The sequence below is a fragment of the Ahaetulla prasina genome, chromosome 7 (assembly GCF_028640845.1).
Source record: "Ahaetulla prasina isolate Xishuangbanna chromosome 7, ASM2864084v1, whole genome shotgun sequence".
In the NCBI taxonomy this organism is placed as follows: domain Eukaryota; kingdom Metazoa; phylum Chordata; class Lepidosauria; order Squamata; family Colubridae; genus Ahaetulla; species Ahaetulla prasina.
Window position 1 is genome coordinate 10217795 of NC_080545.1, and position 18564 is coordinate 10236358.

The 18564-nt window shown below is 43.0% G+C and overlaps 1 protein-coding gene across 1 annotated transcript in view; it reads right to left on the reverse strand.

The window, feature by feature from the left end:
- DYRK4 (dual specificity tyrosine phosphorylation regulated kinase 4) overlaps window positions 1–18564 on the reverse strand; it is a 52006-nt gene that overhangs the window by 17329 nt on the left and 16113 nt on the right. Inside the window, exons 4-12 of the mRNA XM_058190750.1 lie at window positions 18279–18370; window positions 17595–17717; window positions 14694–14768; window positions 12505–12654; window positions 10546–10669; window positions 8679–8842; window positions 6475–6611; window positions 2610–2750; window positions 974–1112 (exon numbers count right to left, since the gene is read on the reverse strand). Of these exons, the coding sequence (XP_058046733.1) occupies window positions 974–1112; window positions 2610–2750; window positions 6475–6611; window positions 8679–8842; window positions 10546–10669; window positions 12505–12654; window positions 14694–14768; window positions 17595–17717; window positions 18279–18370 (1145 nt within the window). The remainder of the gene's footprint in view (window positions 1–973; window positions 1113–2609; window positions 2751–6474; window positions 6612–8678; window positions 8843–10545; window positions 10670–12504; window positions 12655–14693; window positions 14769–17594; window positions 17718–18278; window positions 18371–18564) is intronic.

Here is an 18564-nt window from a genome sequence, read left to right on the forward strand (position 1 = left end):
TGTATTATTGCAATTAAAGCTGAAGTAGTCTTTAACAGGAAGGACATTACAATAGATGATTCTATGAGTTAAACTTAAGTCTTGTCGAAGGCGACCGAGTTCCAAGTTTTCTAAGCCTAGGATTTCAAGTCTGGTGGCATAAGGTATTTTGTTGTTTTCAGAGGAATGGAGAACTCTTCTTGTAAAATATTTCTGGACACGGTCAATTGTATTGATGTCAGAGATATGGTGAGGGTTCCAAACAGGCGAGCTGTATTCTAGAATTGGTCTAGCAAATGTTTTATATGCTCTGGTTAGTAGTGTAGTGTTTTTGGAAAAGAAGCTACGCAAGATTAGGTTTACAACTCTTAGAGCCTTTTTTGCTATGTAGTTACAGTGGGCTTTGGCACTTAGATCATTTGACATGAAAACTCCAAGGTCTTTAACGGGATGGGGGTCGTCTGTAAGGTAATGTCCATCTAGTATGTACTTAGTGTTTGGGTTCTTTTTTCCAATATGTAAGACTGAGTATTTGCTGGTTGAGATTTGGAGTTGCCAAGTTTTAGACCAAGTGGTTAGATGATCAAGGTCTTTTTGGATAGTTGAGGGAGTTATTTCTTGTTTAAAACAATGGAGACTCAGACAAGCAAGAGGAATACAATTTTGTAAATTGTGCGGTCCTTGGTGCTCTCTGCGCTTGGTCGTTTCCTTCAGACCTTTCATTATCAAACTAGGTAACATCAGTGGGCTTTGTAGACTCTACAGCAAAACGGAAGTAGCACATACAAGGGACCTCCGCTAAGGGGGGGGAAAAAATTCCTTTATCTTGAGCTTTAAGTTCATTAGGCATATCCAAAGCATTGACAATCCCTAACAAAATTAGAATTCCTATCTGTGCAGAAGAGCGCTTCCTTACACCAAAATGTTTTAAATTTCCAAAACATAATGCAAACATCATCGAAAACTTCACCGGTATCGAAAAGATGGTACTTACAGGCTTCAGATCACAGTGGATAATTTTTTCCGTGTATAAGAGCTGCAAACATCTTAAGATGCAATGGGTGAAACGGCGAATCAAGCCCAAAGTAAAACCTTGGAAATTATTTTTCTTGATTAATTCGTATAAATTTGAACTGTGGGGTGAAAAATAGGCGTTTTTTTACCAACCGCGCGCGTGGAAAGGCCACTGCGCGAAAAGAGTGGCAGTTCAATTCTCTGAACATTTAAAGCTGTGATTCAGTTCAAAGTCTCTGAGAGCATTCAGGATATTGTAGGAAGTCCCTCCCTTCTGCAGAATAAAACATTCATTATTCTTAATATTAAAAAGAGGCAGAATAGAATATTTCCCCTGAAGACAAAGAGGAGAGACCTCTTAAGGGCAGAAAACAGCCCCAGTCTTCCTGCTATAGAAAAACAGCTTCAAGCAGAAGCATGAAGAGGCTAGTCTTTAGGAGTGGAGATATAGTATCCATTCAGAAAGACTGGGCCATTCTCAAAGAGCAAGCAGAAACTCCAAATAAGCACCTAATACACAAGGAGCCAAAGCTGACAAGATTAGCTCAGAAAAAACAAAACACCTAGGATTTGCATTTTCCCCTTTTGCCTGTAGGATCAGGGTTACGGTGTAGTACAGGGGTGTCAAACTTGGTTTCATTGAGGGCTGCATTAGGGTTGTGTTTTACCTCGGGGGCAGGGGGGAGTGGGTGTGGCCAGCTCGGCGTCACTCATGTCAGGGGCACCTGTAGCGGCCCGAATGCTCTGGCAGCAAAAATGGGCCCTTGCAAACTCAATTTTCGGCTGCCACGGCCTCCTGCGACTCTCTGCCAGCGAAAACAGAACTCAGGAGGCAGGGGTGAAATCTATTTACCTCCCTTATCGGCTTGGAAGTGCCGCCCACGTGCCGCCCACACGTGTCACATGTACACGCAGACCTTCTGCGCATGCACAAAATGTAACACAAAAGTGGGCGGAGTTTTGCTCCGCCATCGCTACCGGATTGCTGAACTACCGGCCACCATTGCTTGTGCTATCTGGTCCGATCCGGTAGCATTTCACCCCTGTCAGAAGGTCTAAATGCGGCCCTCCCAAGCTCCGTTTTCGCTGACAGAGGCACCACTGTTTTTACGTGGCTCCACAGACCAGATCTATGCACCTTGCGGGCCTGATCTGGCCCAAGGGTCTTGGGTTTGACACCCCTGATGTAGTAGATTAGCTTTCCAAACTCTCTTGTTTCTGGGTCAACTCCAGTGATGGGCTGCCCCCGGTTCAGACCAATTCTATAGAACCAGTAGTAAAACCGGTGGGAGGCTCCGTCCACTGACCCGAACATCATCAAAAGTGATCTGTGCATGCATTGCATGGGCATGATGCAAACCGGTAGTAAAGCTAAGTAGAACCCACCCCGGTCAACTCCCTTATATTTATTCGTTTGTTTGTTTGATTGCTTACGTCATTGACCGACAACATTTGCATTCAGTACTAAAACTGAAGCTGTCTCATTTATAGCTGCCGATGCCATCCTGCCTAGCTGTTATGATGAAGGATTGCTAAGATGGAGAAAATAAGATCCAGCAAATTCACACTCAATCACTATAGAAAGTATTAACTGGAGATGCAGAACAGTGCCTTACCCTAATAATTCAAAGGAGATGCAGAAATGATTACGGAAGCAAAAATACTCTTTCATGTGGACGACGTTATATGTATTATCTTGGTCCTTTTGCCGTAGCGAATTTAAGATGCCAACTTCAACCAAAGCCTGACTGTGGAATCTGAATATAAGGGGGGAAATTACACAATATTAGAATTTAGAATAACAGAGTTGGAAGGGACTTCGGAGGTCTTCTAGTCCAACCCCCTGCTTAGGCAGGAAACCCTACACCACTTCAGACAAATGGTTATCCAATCTCTTCTTTAAAAAATCCAATGTTGGAGCATTCACAACTTCTGCAGGCAAGTTGTTCCACTCATTAATTGTTCTGAATGTCAGGAAATTTCTCCTTAGTTCTAAGTTGCTTGTCACTTTGATTAGTTTCCACCCATTGCTTCTTGTCTTGCCCTCAGGTGCTTTGAAGAATAGCTTGACTCCCTCTTCTTTGGGGCAGCCCCTGAGATTCATAACACCGCTAATATGTGATTTTGATCTGGGCGGTGGTCCCTAATGACTCTTAATCTAGTTAACATACAGGTAGCCTTCTCATACAGCCTTCTCTTAACATACAGGCCTTCTCTGTGGGGGCTCCCACACTCTGGAACGAGCTTCCCCCGGGTTTACCCCAAATACCCGACCTTCGGACATTTCGTCGCGAACTCAAGACTCATCTTTTTATCCACGCGGGGCTGGCTTAAATTGGGATTTTAATGTTTAAATTTATTTATTTTAAATAAATTTATTTTAAACGGGGTTTTTAGTATGGGAAATTTTAATCATTGGGCTAATTTAAAATAAGTTTTTTAAATCGTATTTTAAACTTATATATTGTATTGTCGGTTTTATTATGCCTGTACACCGCCCGGAGTCCTTCGGGAGAAGGGCGGTATAAAAATCAAATAAAATAAATAAATAAATAGCCCTTGACGTACAATTGTTTGTGACTGTTTGACGTTACAACGGTTCTCCTACTGACAACTGTTGCAGCATCCCCATAGTCACATGATCAAAATTTGGACATTGGTCAACTGGCATGTATTAGCATTCCGGGTTCAAATGATCCCCATTTGCGACATTCCCAGCGATCTTAGAATAGAATAGAATTTTTATTGGCCAAGTGTGATTGGACACACAAGGAATTTGTCTTGGTGCATATGCTCTCAGTGTACATAAAAGAAAAGATACGTTCATCAAGGTACAACATTTACAACACAATTGATGGTCAATATATCAATATAAATCATAAGGATTGCCAGCAACAAAGTTACAGTCATACAGTCATAAGTGGAAAGAGATGGGTGATGGGAACGATGAGAAGATTAATAGTAGTGCAGATTTAGTAAATAGTTTGACAGTGTTGAGGGAATTATTTGTTTAGCAGAGTGATGGCCTTCGGGAAAGAACTGTCCTTGTGTCTAGTTGTTCTGGTGTGCAGTGCTCTATAGCGTCATTTTGAGGGTAGGAGTTGAAACAGTTTATGTCCTGGATGTGAGGGATCTGTAAATATTTTCACAGCCCTTTTCTTGATTCGTGCAGTATACAGGTCCTCAATGGAAGGCAGGTTGGTAGCCATTGTTTTTTCTGCAGTTCTAATGATCCTCTGAAGTCTGTGTCTTTCTTGTTGGGTTGCAGAATCGAACCAGACAGTTATAGAGGTGCAGATGACAGACTCAATAATTCCTCTGTAGAACTGAATCAGCAGCTCCTTGGGCAGTTTGAGCTTACTGGGTTGGCGCAGAAAGAACATTCTTTGTTGTCCTTTTTTGATGATGTTTTTGATGTTAGCTGTCCATTTTAGATCTTGCGATATGATAGAACGTAGAAATTTAAAGGTTTCTACTGTTGATCTTCCGACAAGCAAACTCAGTTGGGGAAATTGGCATTGATTAACAGCTGCACGATTCGATCGATCGATCAATCAGTCAATCAGAACAGAGCTGGAAGGGACCTTGGAGGTCTTCTAGTCCAGCCTCCTGCTCAAGCAGGAGACAGCTACCATATCAGATAGGTAGCTGTCCAATCTGGTGGACAGGGCCTCCTGGTGGCTCAGACTGGTAAGACAGTCTGTTATTAACAGCAGCTCCTTGCAATTACTGCAGGTTCAAGTCCCACCAGGCCCAAGGTTGACTCAGCCTTCCATCCTTTATAAGGTAGGTAAAATGAGGACCCAGATTGTTGGGGGCGATAAGTTGACTTTGTATATAATATACAAAAGGATGAAGATTATTGCTTGACATAGTGTAAGCCGCCCTGAGTCTTCGGAGAAGGACGGGATATAAATGCAATTAAAAAAAAAATCTTCTCAAAAACCTACAATGATGAAGCATCCACAACTTCTGGAGGGAAGCCCTTCTACTGGTTAATTGTCCTCACTATTTGGAAGTTTCTCCTTAATTCCAAGTTGCTTCTCTCCTTGATTAGTTTCCCATCCGTTTTTCTTATCTTGCCTTCTGGTGCTTTGGAGAATAAGTTGACCCCCTCTTCTTTGTGGCAGCCCCTCAAATATTGGAATACTGCTATCGTGTCGTTTCCCCCCCGCCCCAGTCCTTCTTTTTAAAAAAAAATGTTTATTTTTTAGACAGACATACATAAAAACATCTTCAATACAATACGTGTGTCAGTTGGTTACGAATCTTTTGTGCATTTTCATCATATTCGTAACTTATAATTTATCTAATTTCACGTTCTACCAATCTAATACATGTCCAGTTGTTTGATCCATTAGTCATTTATTTTAACTGTAAATATTTCTTCCCTCGCTTCATACTGAAAGTTCTAAACTTTACGGTATTATTATAGCTTATATTGTATCATTTATTTCATCCTAAATCAAACCAATAATAATACATTATATTTTGTGTATTTCAGCAATTCCTGTATTATAAAAACCTCTATCAAACTTCATTACCATATTTTTTTTTCTAACCGTTGGTAAAATAAGTCCTATATCTTATAATACTTGTTTATCTTCCTGTTCTCTAATTTCAAATGTCAATTTACTCATTTCAGCACATTCCATTATTCCCCCAGTCCTTCTTTTCTCTAGACTAGCTAAACCCAAATCCTGCAACCATTTTTTATATGTTTAAATCACCAGGCCTTTAATCATTTTAGTTGCTCTTCTCTGCACTTTTTCCAAAGTCTCAGCATCTTTTTTGTAATGGCTGCACTGTTCCAGGTGCGGCCGTACCAAGGCTTTATACAGTAGTACTAATACGTCACGTGAGTTTGATTCTATGCCTCTGTTTATACAATCAAGGATTGTATTCACTTATTTGGCAGCTGCTGCACACCGCTGGCTCATGTTTAAGTGATCGTCCCACAGTTACTTATTCACTTAACAATCGCAATGATTCCCTTGACAGCTGTGCCTTGCTTAGCAATAGGAATTCTGGTTACAACTGAGGTTGTAAGTTGAGGACTCTCATAATGCAAAGCACTAATGTGAGCAGACATACATAACCTGGTTGGGTTAGAACCCAACGCTAGTCGCCGCTGGGCTTCCTTAATTGGCTTTTGTTTCTGTTCCATAATCTTCTCTTTTTAAGATTACATTTTCCTCTGCCATCTACTAACGAAAGCTGGGAGCATTTATAAGGACTGAAACACACACCCTGATATGTTTGGCAGACAAATATAGCAACAAACTGATTTTTCTTGGTTTGTTTGCTGCCAATTTTTTTTTCTTTAATCTTCTGGCTATAAATTAACTCTTACACCAAAGACAATAAATCGTAATTAAACGGAAAAAAAATTAGGAGTCAATCCTCTATCCAACTAGTTTCCGATATTTTATTCTTTATTAATAAAATGTAAAACAAAACAATGACTCAAGATGATCCTACCTCTTTTTGTTCCTTATTATTTTGACTGCTACTTTTTCACCGGTCTTGTGATCCAAACACTTCACAACGTGGCCAAAGGATCCTTTCCCAATTATAGCCAGGATTTCATATCTATATGCAATATGATCGCTTAGTACCTACACAGAGTGACAACAACGTACAAAGTAAACATACTATATGTTTCCGCTACTTCTCATGCCACATTCACAAAACACACACGAAGCAAAAATATATCGTCATTCTAGGTCCCAGCAATGGAGCACATTCAATTTCTGAAGACAAGCCTTTCCGCTGGTTAATTGTTCTCACTGTTAGGAAGTTTCTTCTTAATTCTAGGTTGCAGGCTTGGAGCCTTCTTTAATGATCTTCCACCTGTTAGTTCTTATTGTTGTGATCCACCAGTAGCCTGCAGGGCTGGCAGCAGAGTCGGACAGTGAGGAGTCTGGGGAAGACAATGGGTCAGTCCTGGAGTCAGGGGAAGGCCCGGATGAGGGCTCTGCATCGGCAGAGATGGGGACAGGGCCATCTGCGAGCAATGCGCGGACTCCGGAGCCTCCAGAGGCGGACAGTAGTGAGGCAGAGGAACAGGAGGAGCCTGTTCCTAGTGCACACATGAGAAGAGCTGCCAGAAGGCAAGAGCAGCTAAAGCAAAAAGGATGACTTGGGAGTAGGACCAAGAGATGATTGGCCCCTCCCATAAGGCTTAAAAGACCAGCAACAGCATTTGAGCTCTGTCGGAAAACAACATTGATAGAATTGCTCCTTGTCTTGCTGCATTTATTTCTTGTCAGCGTCTTCTGCTTCTGAATTTTTGCCAAGAAAAGCCTTTGGCAGTTTGCCTAATTAGATCAAGGTTGGTGATAAGACTGGAGAATTGTGTTATGAAGAATTTGCTTTGATTTAGTTTGGACGATGCTGAGAATGAGTTAATTCTCAGCTGTTCTAATAAAGTCTGTTTCTTTTGGAACTGATTGCGTCTACTACTACCTACTTGGGCCTGCATCACAACACAAACATGGTGTCAATCCAGAATGAAGCAGGAATCATGACGACCAGAAAGCACATACATGTTGTGCCGCCATCTGTCTGCTGTGATAAATAGCCAGCTTCTGGTGCAGCCCATCAAGATGGGTGGGACTTTCTCCTCTCAGTTAGTCCGGCAGACCTTCTCTACTCCTGCCTTTTCTTTGGAAGGGATTTGGCTGAGGCTCCAGCTGGGGAAAGGTCACAGTGGCAGAAGGCCATAGAAGAGGAGGAGGAACTGCCTTCTTCATCTGATCCAAGAACATGTAGTGCAGTGTTCTCGGATCAGGTGCAGAAGGCAGTTCCTCCTCCTCTTCACTGGCCATCTTCCACTGCGAGTGTTGTGACCCAGACCCAAGTAGGTAGCAACAAACTCAGTCCGTGGAAAAATAAACTTTATTCGAACAGCTGGGAATTACTTCATTCCCAGCGTCGTTCAACTCAAAGTAAAACAAATGCCTCCCAACACAAATTCCTCAGTTCTCTCGCAAACCTTAGTCCAATTAGGCAAACTGCCAAAGGCCCTTCCTGGCAAATGTCCAGAAGCCACAAAATCAGAGACAAACAGGAAGCAGAGAACACAGCTATGTGTTGTTTTCCGGCAAGCTGAAACACCGGTGCTGGTCTGTTTTAAGCCTTATGGGAGGGGCCAATCATCTCTTGGCCCTACTCCCAAGTTGTCCTCTCTGCTTGAGCTGCTCTTGCCTTCTGGCAGCTCTTCTCATGCGTGTATTAGAAACAGGCTCCTCCTTTTCCTCTTCCTCACTATTATCAGTCTCTGGAGGCTCTGGAGTCCGCACCTCACTTCCCGATGGCCCTGGCCCCATCTCAGCCTCATCGCTGTCTGACTCTGTTGCCAGCTCCGTAGGCTGCTGAGGGACCACAACAGCAAGCTTTTCCCAGCTGGAACCTCAGCCAAATCCTTTCTGGATGGCCGTTCAATCAACTCAATTCCTGACATGCCAGGAATTGACTCATCCTCCCCCAAAATGGCCTCTAAGGAAGTATCTAGGGAACCCTCCAAGGGAGACATCACAACCAGACGTACCCAGTTCCTGTGAGACTTAAGACCACCCACCTCCTTGGGCATCTGCTACCCAATTCCAGCTGCAGAGATTTTGCCCTGTGGGTCTTCTGCCATGATCTGGATGCCAAGATCGACCACCACGTCAGCCTCTCACCTTTTTATAGGAACCATGGTCGTCATCGTAAGTGTTGCTGTTCTCTCCATCAATGTATCCCTCAATCTTTTTTGCACCCAGGCCAAGAAACCACAGTTCTTTATAGTCCTTGATTTCTCGTTGTTCATACAGGGTGAGTTGGTTTTTAAAATGTTTCAAGGCTTCTGGTTGGTGAAGGAAGTCAAAGGGATATTAAAAGACCTGACGATATCGTAGGTATCCAAATCAATATTTAACAATATTTAAGGGCAAACGGTGTGGCTCAGGCTGTAAGAAGCCTGTTATTAAACACAGCTGCTTGCAATTATTGCAAGTTCAAGTCCCATCAGGCCCAAGCTTGACTCAGCCTTCCATCCTTTATAAGGTAGGTAAAATGAGAACCCAGATTGTTGGGGGGGCAATAAGTTGACTTTGTATATAAAAATACAAATAGAATGAGACTATTGACTTATACAATGTAAGCCGCCCTGAGTCTTCGGAGAAGGGCAGGATATAAATGTAAATAAATAAAATAAATAAATAAATAAACATGTAAACTGTTCCCATTTCTCATCCTCTGCCCTCAAACTTATCACCACAGTTTCTGAAATAGTGTAGGGCCGTGAGGACGAACCTATGCCATGCGTACCAGAAATGGCATACAGAGCCATCTCAGTGGTGAAATTTGTTACTACCGGTTCTGTGGGCATGGCTTGGTGGTGGTGGGGTAATGTGACTGGGTGGGTGTGGCCAACTTTTTTTTTTTACTTTTAAAAGCATTTTTTCTATGACCTCTTCGGCCGAAGAGGTTCTAGAAAAAATGCTTTTAAAAGACTCCTCCGACAATCCCAGCTGAGTTGCCTGATCGTCAGAGGCTTTTCTTTTAAAGGCAAAAAAAAATGCCTTTAAAAGAAAAGAAAAACATCTGACGATCAGGCAACTCAGCTGGGATTGTCAGAGGAACCTTTTAAAGGCATTTTTTTACAACCTCTCTGGCTGAAGAGGTTGTAAAAAATGCTTTTAAAAGGCTCTGGTGATCAGGCAACTCAGCTGGGATCGCCAGAGGAGCCTTTTAAAAGCATTTTTTCTACGATCTCTTCGGCCGAAGAGGTTCTAGACAAAATGCTTTTAAAAGGCTCTGATGATCCCAGCTGAGCCGTGTGACCATCAGAGGCTTTTTTTTTTTTACTTTTAAAAGCATTTTTTCAGCCAAAGCAAAGCTGGCTGAGGAATTCTGGGAGTTGAAGTCCACAAGCCTTAAAGCTGCCAAGATTGGAGACCCCTGATTTAAAGTGTTTGGTTTTAGCCTTCAAAATCCTAAATACCTAAATACCTAAATACCTAAATATCAAAAGTTCTGTTTCTCGGCTTTTCTGAACGTTACGATCTGTAAACCTGAAGGATGGTTCTGTAGGAGAAGTCAAGGAACGCTTCAACTAAGCTTTTAGGAAAGGAGATACGATTTTCCCCACTTCAGCCAGTTGCTTTTAAATAATATTTCTTGGTTTTCCATGATATTATAATCATCCCATTTGGAGGGAAATGTGGTACCAGGAGTGAAATGCTACTGATTGGGGCTGGTTCGCCCGAATTGGTAGTAAAAAATACTACTGGTTTGTCAAACCGGTAGTAAAAAAAAGTAAAAAAAAAAAAAAGATCCGAAGATCGCCTCAGTAACGCACGATTGTCGGAACTTTTTTCTTTTACTTTTTAAAGCGTTTTTAACTACCGCTTCTGGAGAAGCCAACGAACTGGTAGCAAACCGGTTTAGATTTCACCACCTAGTGGTGAAATCTAAACCGGTTTGCTACCAGTTCGCTGGCACTGTACAGAAATTGAATGGTTTCTCTTCTTTTTTCCCTTTAGCGTTTATCCTAGTACTGTGTACCTGCTGAAGTTAGTGGGAACTTGAGGTTGTGAGTTTTCTCGATGTCTCCAGATTTACTGCTCAGCCCCCTGGGGATGTTTTCGGAGAGGGTGGGTGGAAACGGTTGGATTTGAGATCGGTTATCCTGCAAAGCGGCAAGAGATTTGTTTCTTTCTTTCTTTTTTTCTTAAAGCCACTTCATTATTTCTGTGATTTATTATTTACTTTGCCAGGCTCAAAAAAAAAACAACAACTTTCAGGGGATGATATCGCCGGGATAAAAACAACAACAACATAGCATCAAAATCAATAAAGGGTGCATTTGCTTCTCTGTCTTTTTTTTTTTTTTTTTTTGCAAAATTAAAGTTGCAGAAGAATCAGGAATTTTAAAAAATGCACTTTTGTCGTTTTGGAGTTTACACCTTGTTTCTCCTTCACCCTCCCAACTGCACTGTCTTTAGATCTTCTAAATCAGGGGTCTCCAACCTTGGTCCCCTTTAGGGATTAAGGTTGGAGACCCCTGTTCTAAATGGCCCAGAAGGGACCAGACCTCCATGGTTGCGTAGAGACCCCCGCCCCCCCAGTGTAACCCCTTTCTCGTGCTCAGAGTCTTTTTTCGTTGCGAGTGTTACTTGGAACCCTGACGCTAGGCCAGGCTAGTCTCTGTAACAAAGCTAACCAAGAATCAGGTTCATTATTAGAAATTTTAAATTTTCAAATTTTAATGTCGGCCTTTTTGTAATTTGCTTTGTTTTAAATTCTGGTTTTAATTGTATATATATTGAGTTTTTATCCTTGGCTGTACACCGCCCTGAGTCCTTCGGGAAAAGGGCGGTATAAAAATCTAATAAATAAAAATAAAAAATAAAAATAAAATAGAAATGGAAGGGTACAAGCTTCTATCTTGGGAATTGGCTCAGCTCACCTTCCTTTCTCATACCACAACTTGTCCCTTTGAGGATGATGATGATGATGTTATCCATTCAGTCCTGTCCGATTCTTGGCGATTTTGTAGGCCAGGTCTATCCAGGTCTTCCGATCTTGCACTGCTGCTTTGAATTGTTCTATGCTCTGGCTGGTGTCAGCTTTTATGGCGTCCAGCCACCATATTCTTTGGGCGGCCTTTTACTGCTAGGTCTTCCAAGCGTAATGGCTTTCTCCAATGAATTCCTCCCAAAATATTGTACCTTTAGATATTGTCCCTTTAGACCAGGGGTGTCAAACTGGCAGCCCCTGGGCCAGATGCGTCACGCACTGGCCACACCCAGCCCAGCTCTGCAAAGGTGAAAAATGTCACGAAACGTCCCGTAATGGCAATGTGATGTTGCGAGTTTGACACCCATGCTTTAGACCAGGGTTGTCAAACTAAATTTCACTGAGGGCCGCATCAGGGTTGTGGCTGACCACGTGGGGCCGGTCGGGCGTGGCCGACTGGGTGGGTGTGGCCAACTGGGTGGGCGTGGCCAGCTTGACGCCACTCCCCAAACTGCTGGCATGTTTCCTCTTTGCATTGGGTAGACCAGGCCGAAGCCACACTGGCCTCATCTTTGCTCTTCCTACTGGGTAGACCAGGCCAAAGTCATGCTGGCCTCATCTTTTCTCTTCACGCTGGGTAGACCAGGACGGCACCAAGGGCCAGATCTGAACACATTGCAGGACGGATCTGGCCAGCAGGCCTTGAGTTTGACACCCCTGCTTTAGTCAATGCCAATTTCCTCTAATTAAGTCATCAATCTCAAGTCCCTTCGCGCCCACAAGAGATCTAAGTCCAGCCCACAATTGACTTTTATCTACTTCCAATTTGCTTTGAGCATTAGTAGTTCAGATTCTTCTAGACCGTTAGTAGTTCAGATTCTTCTAGAGAGCGTTAGCAAACAATCAACCTACGTTCATTTCAATTGCCCGGACTCCTGTTTTCTTGAGCTTGATATTTTTATTCCTTTACTTTTAGGGCCTCGGTTCACCACGGAGGAAACTTACCGAATGCAGAGTTGTCACAGACTGAAAAGATTTGGTGGCTATTTGTGGGAAAAGCGCATCTTGCTGTAGAGGCTTCAAAGCAGTTGTCACCAAACTTGATTTGGCTGGACAGTCCAAGTGAGGGAGGGCGTTGATATTGCTGTTTAATTTCTGAGGAGAAAATACAGAGTTAATCCCAGAGTGGTGTGGTGGCCTAGAAGTGGACCTCTCGCCTCACAATCAGGAGGCTATGAGTTCGATCCTAGGTAGAGACAGATATTTCTCTCCCTGGGCACACTGAGAATATATCTGCTGCAAAACTCCGCATTGGCAACAGGAAGGGCATCCGGCCAGTAAATATTCAGCTCCATTCAGTTGCCCCAACTCCGCCCCGCAAGGGTCATTAAAAGAAAAAAAAATACAGAGTTAATCCCAGCAGTCAACTTTCATAATATATTATATGCACATTTTTGTAGAAGGTTTAGAAAACCACACCAAAGGTTCTCTGGTCAAGAGACCAGCCAATTTTCTATGGTCCCAGAAGCCTTGCCATCTCTTTGGACTCCTTTACAGATAGTTCTCGATTTACATTTAGTTCATTTAGTGACCAAAGTTACAACGGCACTGGTAAAAGTGACTTATGAGGGTTTTTCACACTTACGACGATTGCAATATCTCCGTGGTCACGTGATCAAAATCCAGGCTTTTAGCAACTGACTCATATTTATGACATTTGCAATATCCCGGAGTCATGCGATCAATTTTTGGGACCATCTGACAAGCACAGTCAATGAGGAAGCCAGATTCATTTAACAATCGTGTTACTTATTCAACAACCGCAGGGATTCACTTAGCAACTGTGGCCAGGAAGGTCGTAAAATGGGTCAAAACTCACTTAACGACCATCTCACAACCACAGAAATGTTGGGCTCCATTGTGGTCGTAAGTCGAGGACTACCTGCAAATGGCCACTTAAGGTTGGAGGTGGAAGGCAATCCTTTAGATTTCCCATAAGGCTGAGAAAATTCGTCTCGTTGTCTTCATGAGATGGGCAACCTAGGAATTCTGGGAGTTGAAGTCCACAGAGTTTAAAGGTTGAAAAACATTGCTTTAAAGCAGGGAACTCCAAACTTGGCCCCTTGAAGACTGGTGGACTTCAACTCCCAGAATTCCCTAACATTGTTAAATTAACATTGTTAAATTCCCTAACAACTCCCTAACATCAAGTACAAGCTTGATGGACATTACCCTACAGACGACCCCCCTCCCTGTCAAAGACCTTGGAGTTTTCATATCAAATGACCTAAATGCCAAAGCCCACTGCAACTACACAGCAAAAAAAGCTCTAAGTCTAAGAGTTGTAAACCTAATTTTACGTAGCTTCTTTTCCAAAAATTCTACACTACTAACCAGAGCATACAAAACATTTGCCAGACCTATTCTTGAATACAGCTCATCCGTCTGGAACTCATACCACATCTCTGACATTAATACTATCGAACGCGTCCAGAAATATTTTACTAGAAGAGTTCTTCGCTCCTCCGAAAACAACAAAATACCTTATACCACCAGGCTTGAAATCCTGGGATTAGAAAACTTAGAACTCCGCTGACTCCGACATGATCTGTTTTTAACACACAGAATCATCTATTGTAATATCCTTCCTGTAAAAGACTACTTCAGCTTCAATCGCAACAATACAAGAGCAAAAAATAGATTCAAACTTAATGTCAACCGCTTCAAACTTGGTTGCAGAAAATATGACTTTTGTAACAGAGTTGTTAATGCTTGGAACTCACTACCTGACTCTATAGTCTCTACTCAAAACCCCAAAATCTTCAACCAAAAACTGTCTACTATTGACCTCACCCCTTTCCTAAGAGGACTATAAGGGGTGTGCATAAGAGCACAAAAGTGCCTACCGTTCCTGTCCTATTGTTCCCTTCATTATAGTATTATATGCATACTTTTACTTATACTTTTACTTATATATATTTTTTTCTCTCATGATGGGTTATTGTTTTATGTTGATGATTGTATATACTGTTGTGACAAAATGAAATTAAAAAAAAAAATTCTGGGAGTTGAAGTCCACCAGTTTTCAAGGAGCCAAGTTTGGAGGCCCTTGCTTGAAACAATCCATGAAGACGATCTTGAATTGGAAGCCATTACAGGGGTCATCAGTTGCCAACACATTCCTGTGCAAATACCTGTCGGAAAATTCTGTTGGCTCCACGTCGGCTGGTCTCTTGAGATGGCAATTTAGGACGAGACAGTGCTGCTATCTGGGGAAAATGGAGAACAACGGCAAAATTAGCATGGAAAATTATTCCCTTGTGACTTCGGTGCCTAGTACAGTTATATAAGGTAAAGGTAAAGGTTCCCCTCGCACATATGTGCTAGTCGTTCCCGACTCTAGAGGGTGGTGCTCATCTCTGTTTAAAAGCCAAAGAGCCAACACTGTCCAAAGACATCTCTATGGTCATGTGGCCGGCATGACTCAATGCCAAAGGCACACGGAATGGTGTTATCTTCCCACCAAAGGTGGTCCCTATTTTTCTACTTGCATTTTTATGTGCTTTCGAACTGCTAGGTTGGCAGAAGTTGGGACAAGTAACGGGAGCTCACCCCATTACACGGCACTAGGGATTCGAACCACTGGACTGCCGACCTTTCGATTGACACACTCAGCGTCTTAGCCACTAAGCCACCACGTCCCTAATATGCTCATTAGATGTACCTAATTTTTTATTATTATTATTCCAAATAAGTCCAATTCAAAGTTTCTCGTGTAACAGCCTCAACACAGGCCTAAACGGAGGGATCAAAATCAATATCCCAAAAGGAGGTGGGATTGTCACTGTTTGAAAGCATCAAATGGAAGGAAAGGACTAAGGAGGTTGCATCCAAATTTGCAAAACCAGAAAAAGCAAACAGGGAAAGTTACCTCAGGCCCAAAATTATTCTTGAAGAGCCTCACTTGGAAGGCTTTCTGGATTCCCACATGCCAAGGATTACTGCAATGCTCTCTACATGGGGCTCCCCTTGAGAAGCACCCGGAGACTCCAGGTAGGTCAGAATGCGGCTGCGCGGGTGATAGAGGGAGCCCCTCGTGGCTCCCACGTAACACCTCTCCTGCGCAGACTGCACTGGCTGCCTGTGGCCTTCCGGGTGCGCTTCAAGGTTTTGGTAATGATCTTCAAAGCGCTCCATGGCATAGGGCCCGGCTACTTACGGGACCGTCTGCTGCCACCGAATGCCTCTCACCGACCCGTACGCTCTCACAGAGAGGGACTCCTTAGGGTACCGTCCGCCAGGCATTGCCGACTGGCGACACCCAGGGGAAGGGCCTTCTCTGTGGGGGCTCCCACCCTCTGGAACGAGCTTCCCCCAGGACTTCGCCAACTTCCTGACCTTCGAGCCTTCCGCCGCGAGCTTAAGACACATCTATTTATCTGCGCAGGACTGGACTAGAATTTTTAAATTTTTAAATGTTTAAATTTTAAATCTGGTTTTAATGGGGTTTTATTATTTATATCTCTATTTTAAATATTCGGCCTATATAATAAGTTTTTTAAATTAATGTTTTACTCTGTATATATATATGTTTTTATATGGCTGTAAACCGCCCTGAGTCCCTAGGGAGATAGGGCAGTATAAAAGTGTGAACAATAAATAAATAAATAAATAAAAAGATATAACCCAATAGCGGGATAATTGTATCCCAAATTTATTACAGGTAGTCCTCAATTTACGGAGTTCATTTAATGACCTTTTCGAAATGACACTTTCGGCACTGAAAAAAGTAATGCATGACCATTTTTCACACTTGCAACCGTTACAGCATCCCCATGGTCTCACAATCCAAATTCGGACGCTTGGCAACCGATTCATATTTATGACCGTTGCAGTGTCGTCGTCCCCCCTCGTCATGCGATCCCCTTTTGTGACCTTCTGACAAGCAAAGTCAGTGGGGAAGCCAGATTCATTTAACAACCGGGTTTCTAACTTAACAACCTCCGTGATTCACTTACTAACCGAGGCAAGAAAAATCATAAAAATCACTTTTTTCAGTGCCATTGTAATTTCGAATGGTCTCTAAACAGAGGTGTTATTCAGACGGTTCGCATTGGTTCGAGCGAACCGATAGTGGTGATCGGGAATGGGCCAGCCCACCCGTCCGGGCTCCATGCCGTGCTATTTAGGCGTGTTTTCGAGGCCGGGTGTATGCACGGAAGGGGCACGAGCGAGCAAAGCACATGAGCGGAAGGCTGGGCGTATGTGTGGACAGGGCACAGGCGTGTAAAGCGAGCGTGCATGCACGGTGAACCGGTGGTAAAGGTAAATGAAACCCACCCGTCACTAAATGAATGGTAACAACCAGGGGTGAAATCTAAAAAATTTTCCCTACTGGTTCTGTGGGCATGCCTTAATTGGTGGGCGTGGCTTAATGATCAGGTGACTGAATGGGCATGGCCAATAATAATAAATGATAAAAATAATAAAGTATACAAAACTTGGAAGCGCACCGCTCCCAAGTTTTGTCTACCTTCTTTAAAAATAGAGGCACCGGTCTACCAATTGCCTTTTTTGGGGAGGCACCGGTCTACCTTCTTTAAGAATAGAGGCACCGGTCTACTAATTGCCTTTTTTGGGGAGGCACCGGTCTACCTTCTTTAAAAATAGAGACACCAGTCGACTAGCCGCCTACAGCGTTGATCAGCTGTAGTGCAGCCCTTTGAAGCACCGCGGCAGTCATTTAAGGCTGTTTGCAGCTATATCACCTCTGAGAGCTTCAGGGACAGAGAAGAGGAACAGCGAGGTTTGGGCGGTGGGGGGGGCTACCGGTTCTCCGAACTATCCTCCCCCATCGCTACCAGATCATGCAATCTGGTCCGAACTGGGAGCATTTCACCCCTGGTAACAACCTGTATCTAAGAACTACTTTTGTATCTAAACAAAGATCATTTTTTTATATGCAGAAGAGAGCATCTTGTATTGACAATGTTACAGATTTCTCTAAATTGAAATATTGTAATTGAGGGAGAAAAGGAAAAACTGAATATTTCTCACTAAAAAAACGGGAGGGTAATTTTAATCTGAATTCTCACCTTAGAATTTGACAGTCTTATGTTTCCTTTCTTGAATTTCTGAGTTAGAGGTGTATTTTCTTGGGAAATTAAACTTGGCACCTCCCTCTGCTTTTGGACTAAGGTTTTAGGCTCTGGTAGAGACTGCAATGATAAACCAAATATATTTCAACCTTTAATAGCAATAGCAATTAGACTTATATACTGCTTCGTAATGCTTTTACAGCCCCCTCTAAGTGGTTTACAGAGTCAGCATATTGCGAGGTATCCACAGCCCCATTGGCCTTCACGCGCGCGGGAGCGGCGATACCTGGAAGAGTGGCGGTCCATCGTGCATGCGCAAGCTGGCCACCCAAACACCCAGATACCAGCATGGAAGCACACCTGATGAACAGTCAGGGGCTGGCCTGCGCATGTGTGCCGGAATGTTGCTCTTCCAGATTCCACCGTTCCCGCGTGTGCTACAGGCAGTTGTCCAGCGCGCATTTGATCACAGGAACACAGAAGAGGAGCTGGCGAGGCCGCACAATCTTCGCGGGATGGTTTCATGTGCTGTTTCTGGCACGTGTGCCATAGGTTCGCCGACACTGATCTATATAGTTTCCATTATTTTGTCCTCATAAAGGTTTGTAGAGCTCGTAGTGGAATAGCTTAAAAAGCACTTTAGGCTGGTCAGGTATGTAACTGATAAATGTAATTGCTTACCAAACCTATTTGGGCGTAGCTCGTCTCACATGACGTTGGTTCTAACTTGGTTTTGCTTGCTGTATAACATGTGTCTCCTTTAGGAGTCTTTCCTGCTTTTAAAAAGAGAGAGAAAGAAAGAAAGAGAACATTTAGATAGGACGGCCACCTTAACGGATTCATTTTTATCACCCCATTAAAAAAAAGAGTCCTGAAATTTTTCATCATTGTTTCTCTGCTGGAGATTTTAATCTAATTTAAGGGTTGTTTATTTTTTAATAAACCCAGAAGCTCTTTAAAACAGCCT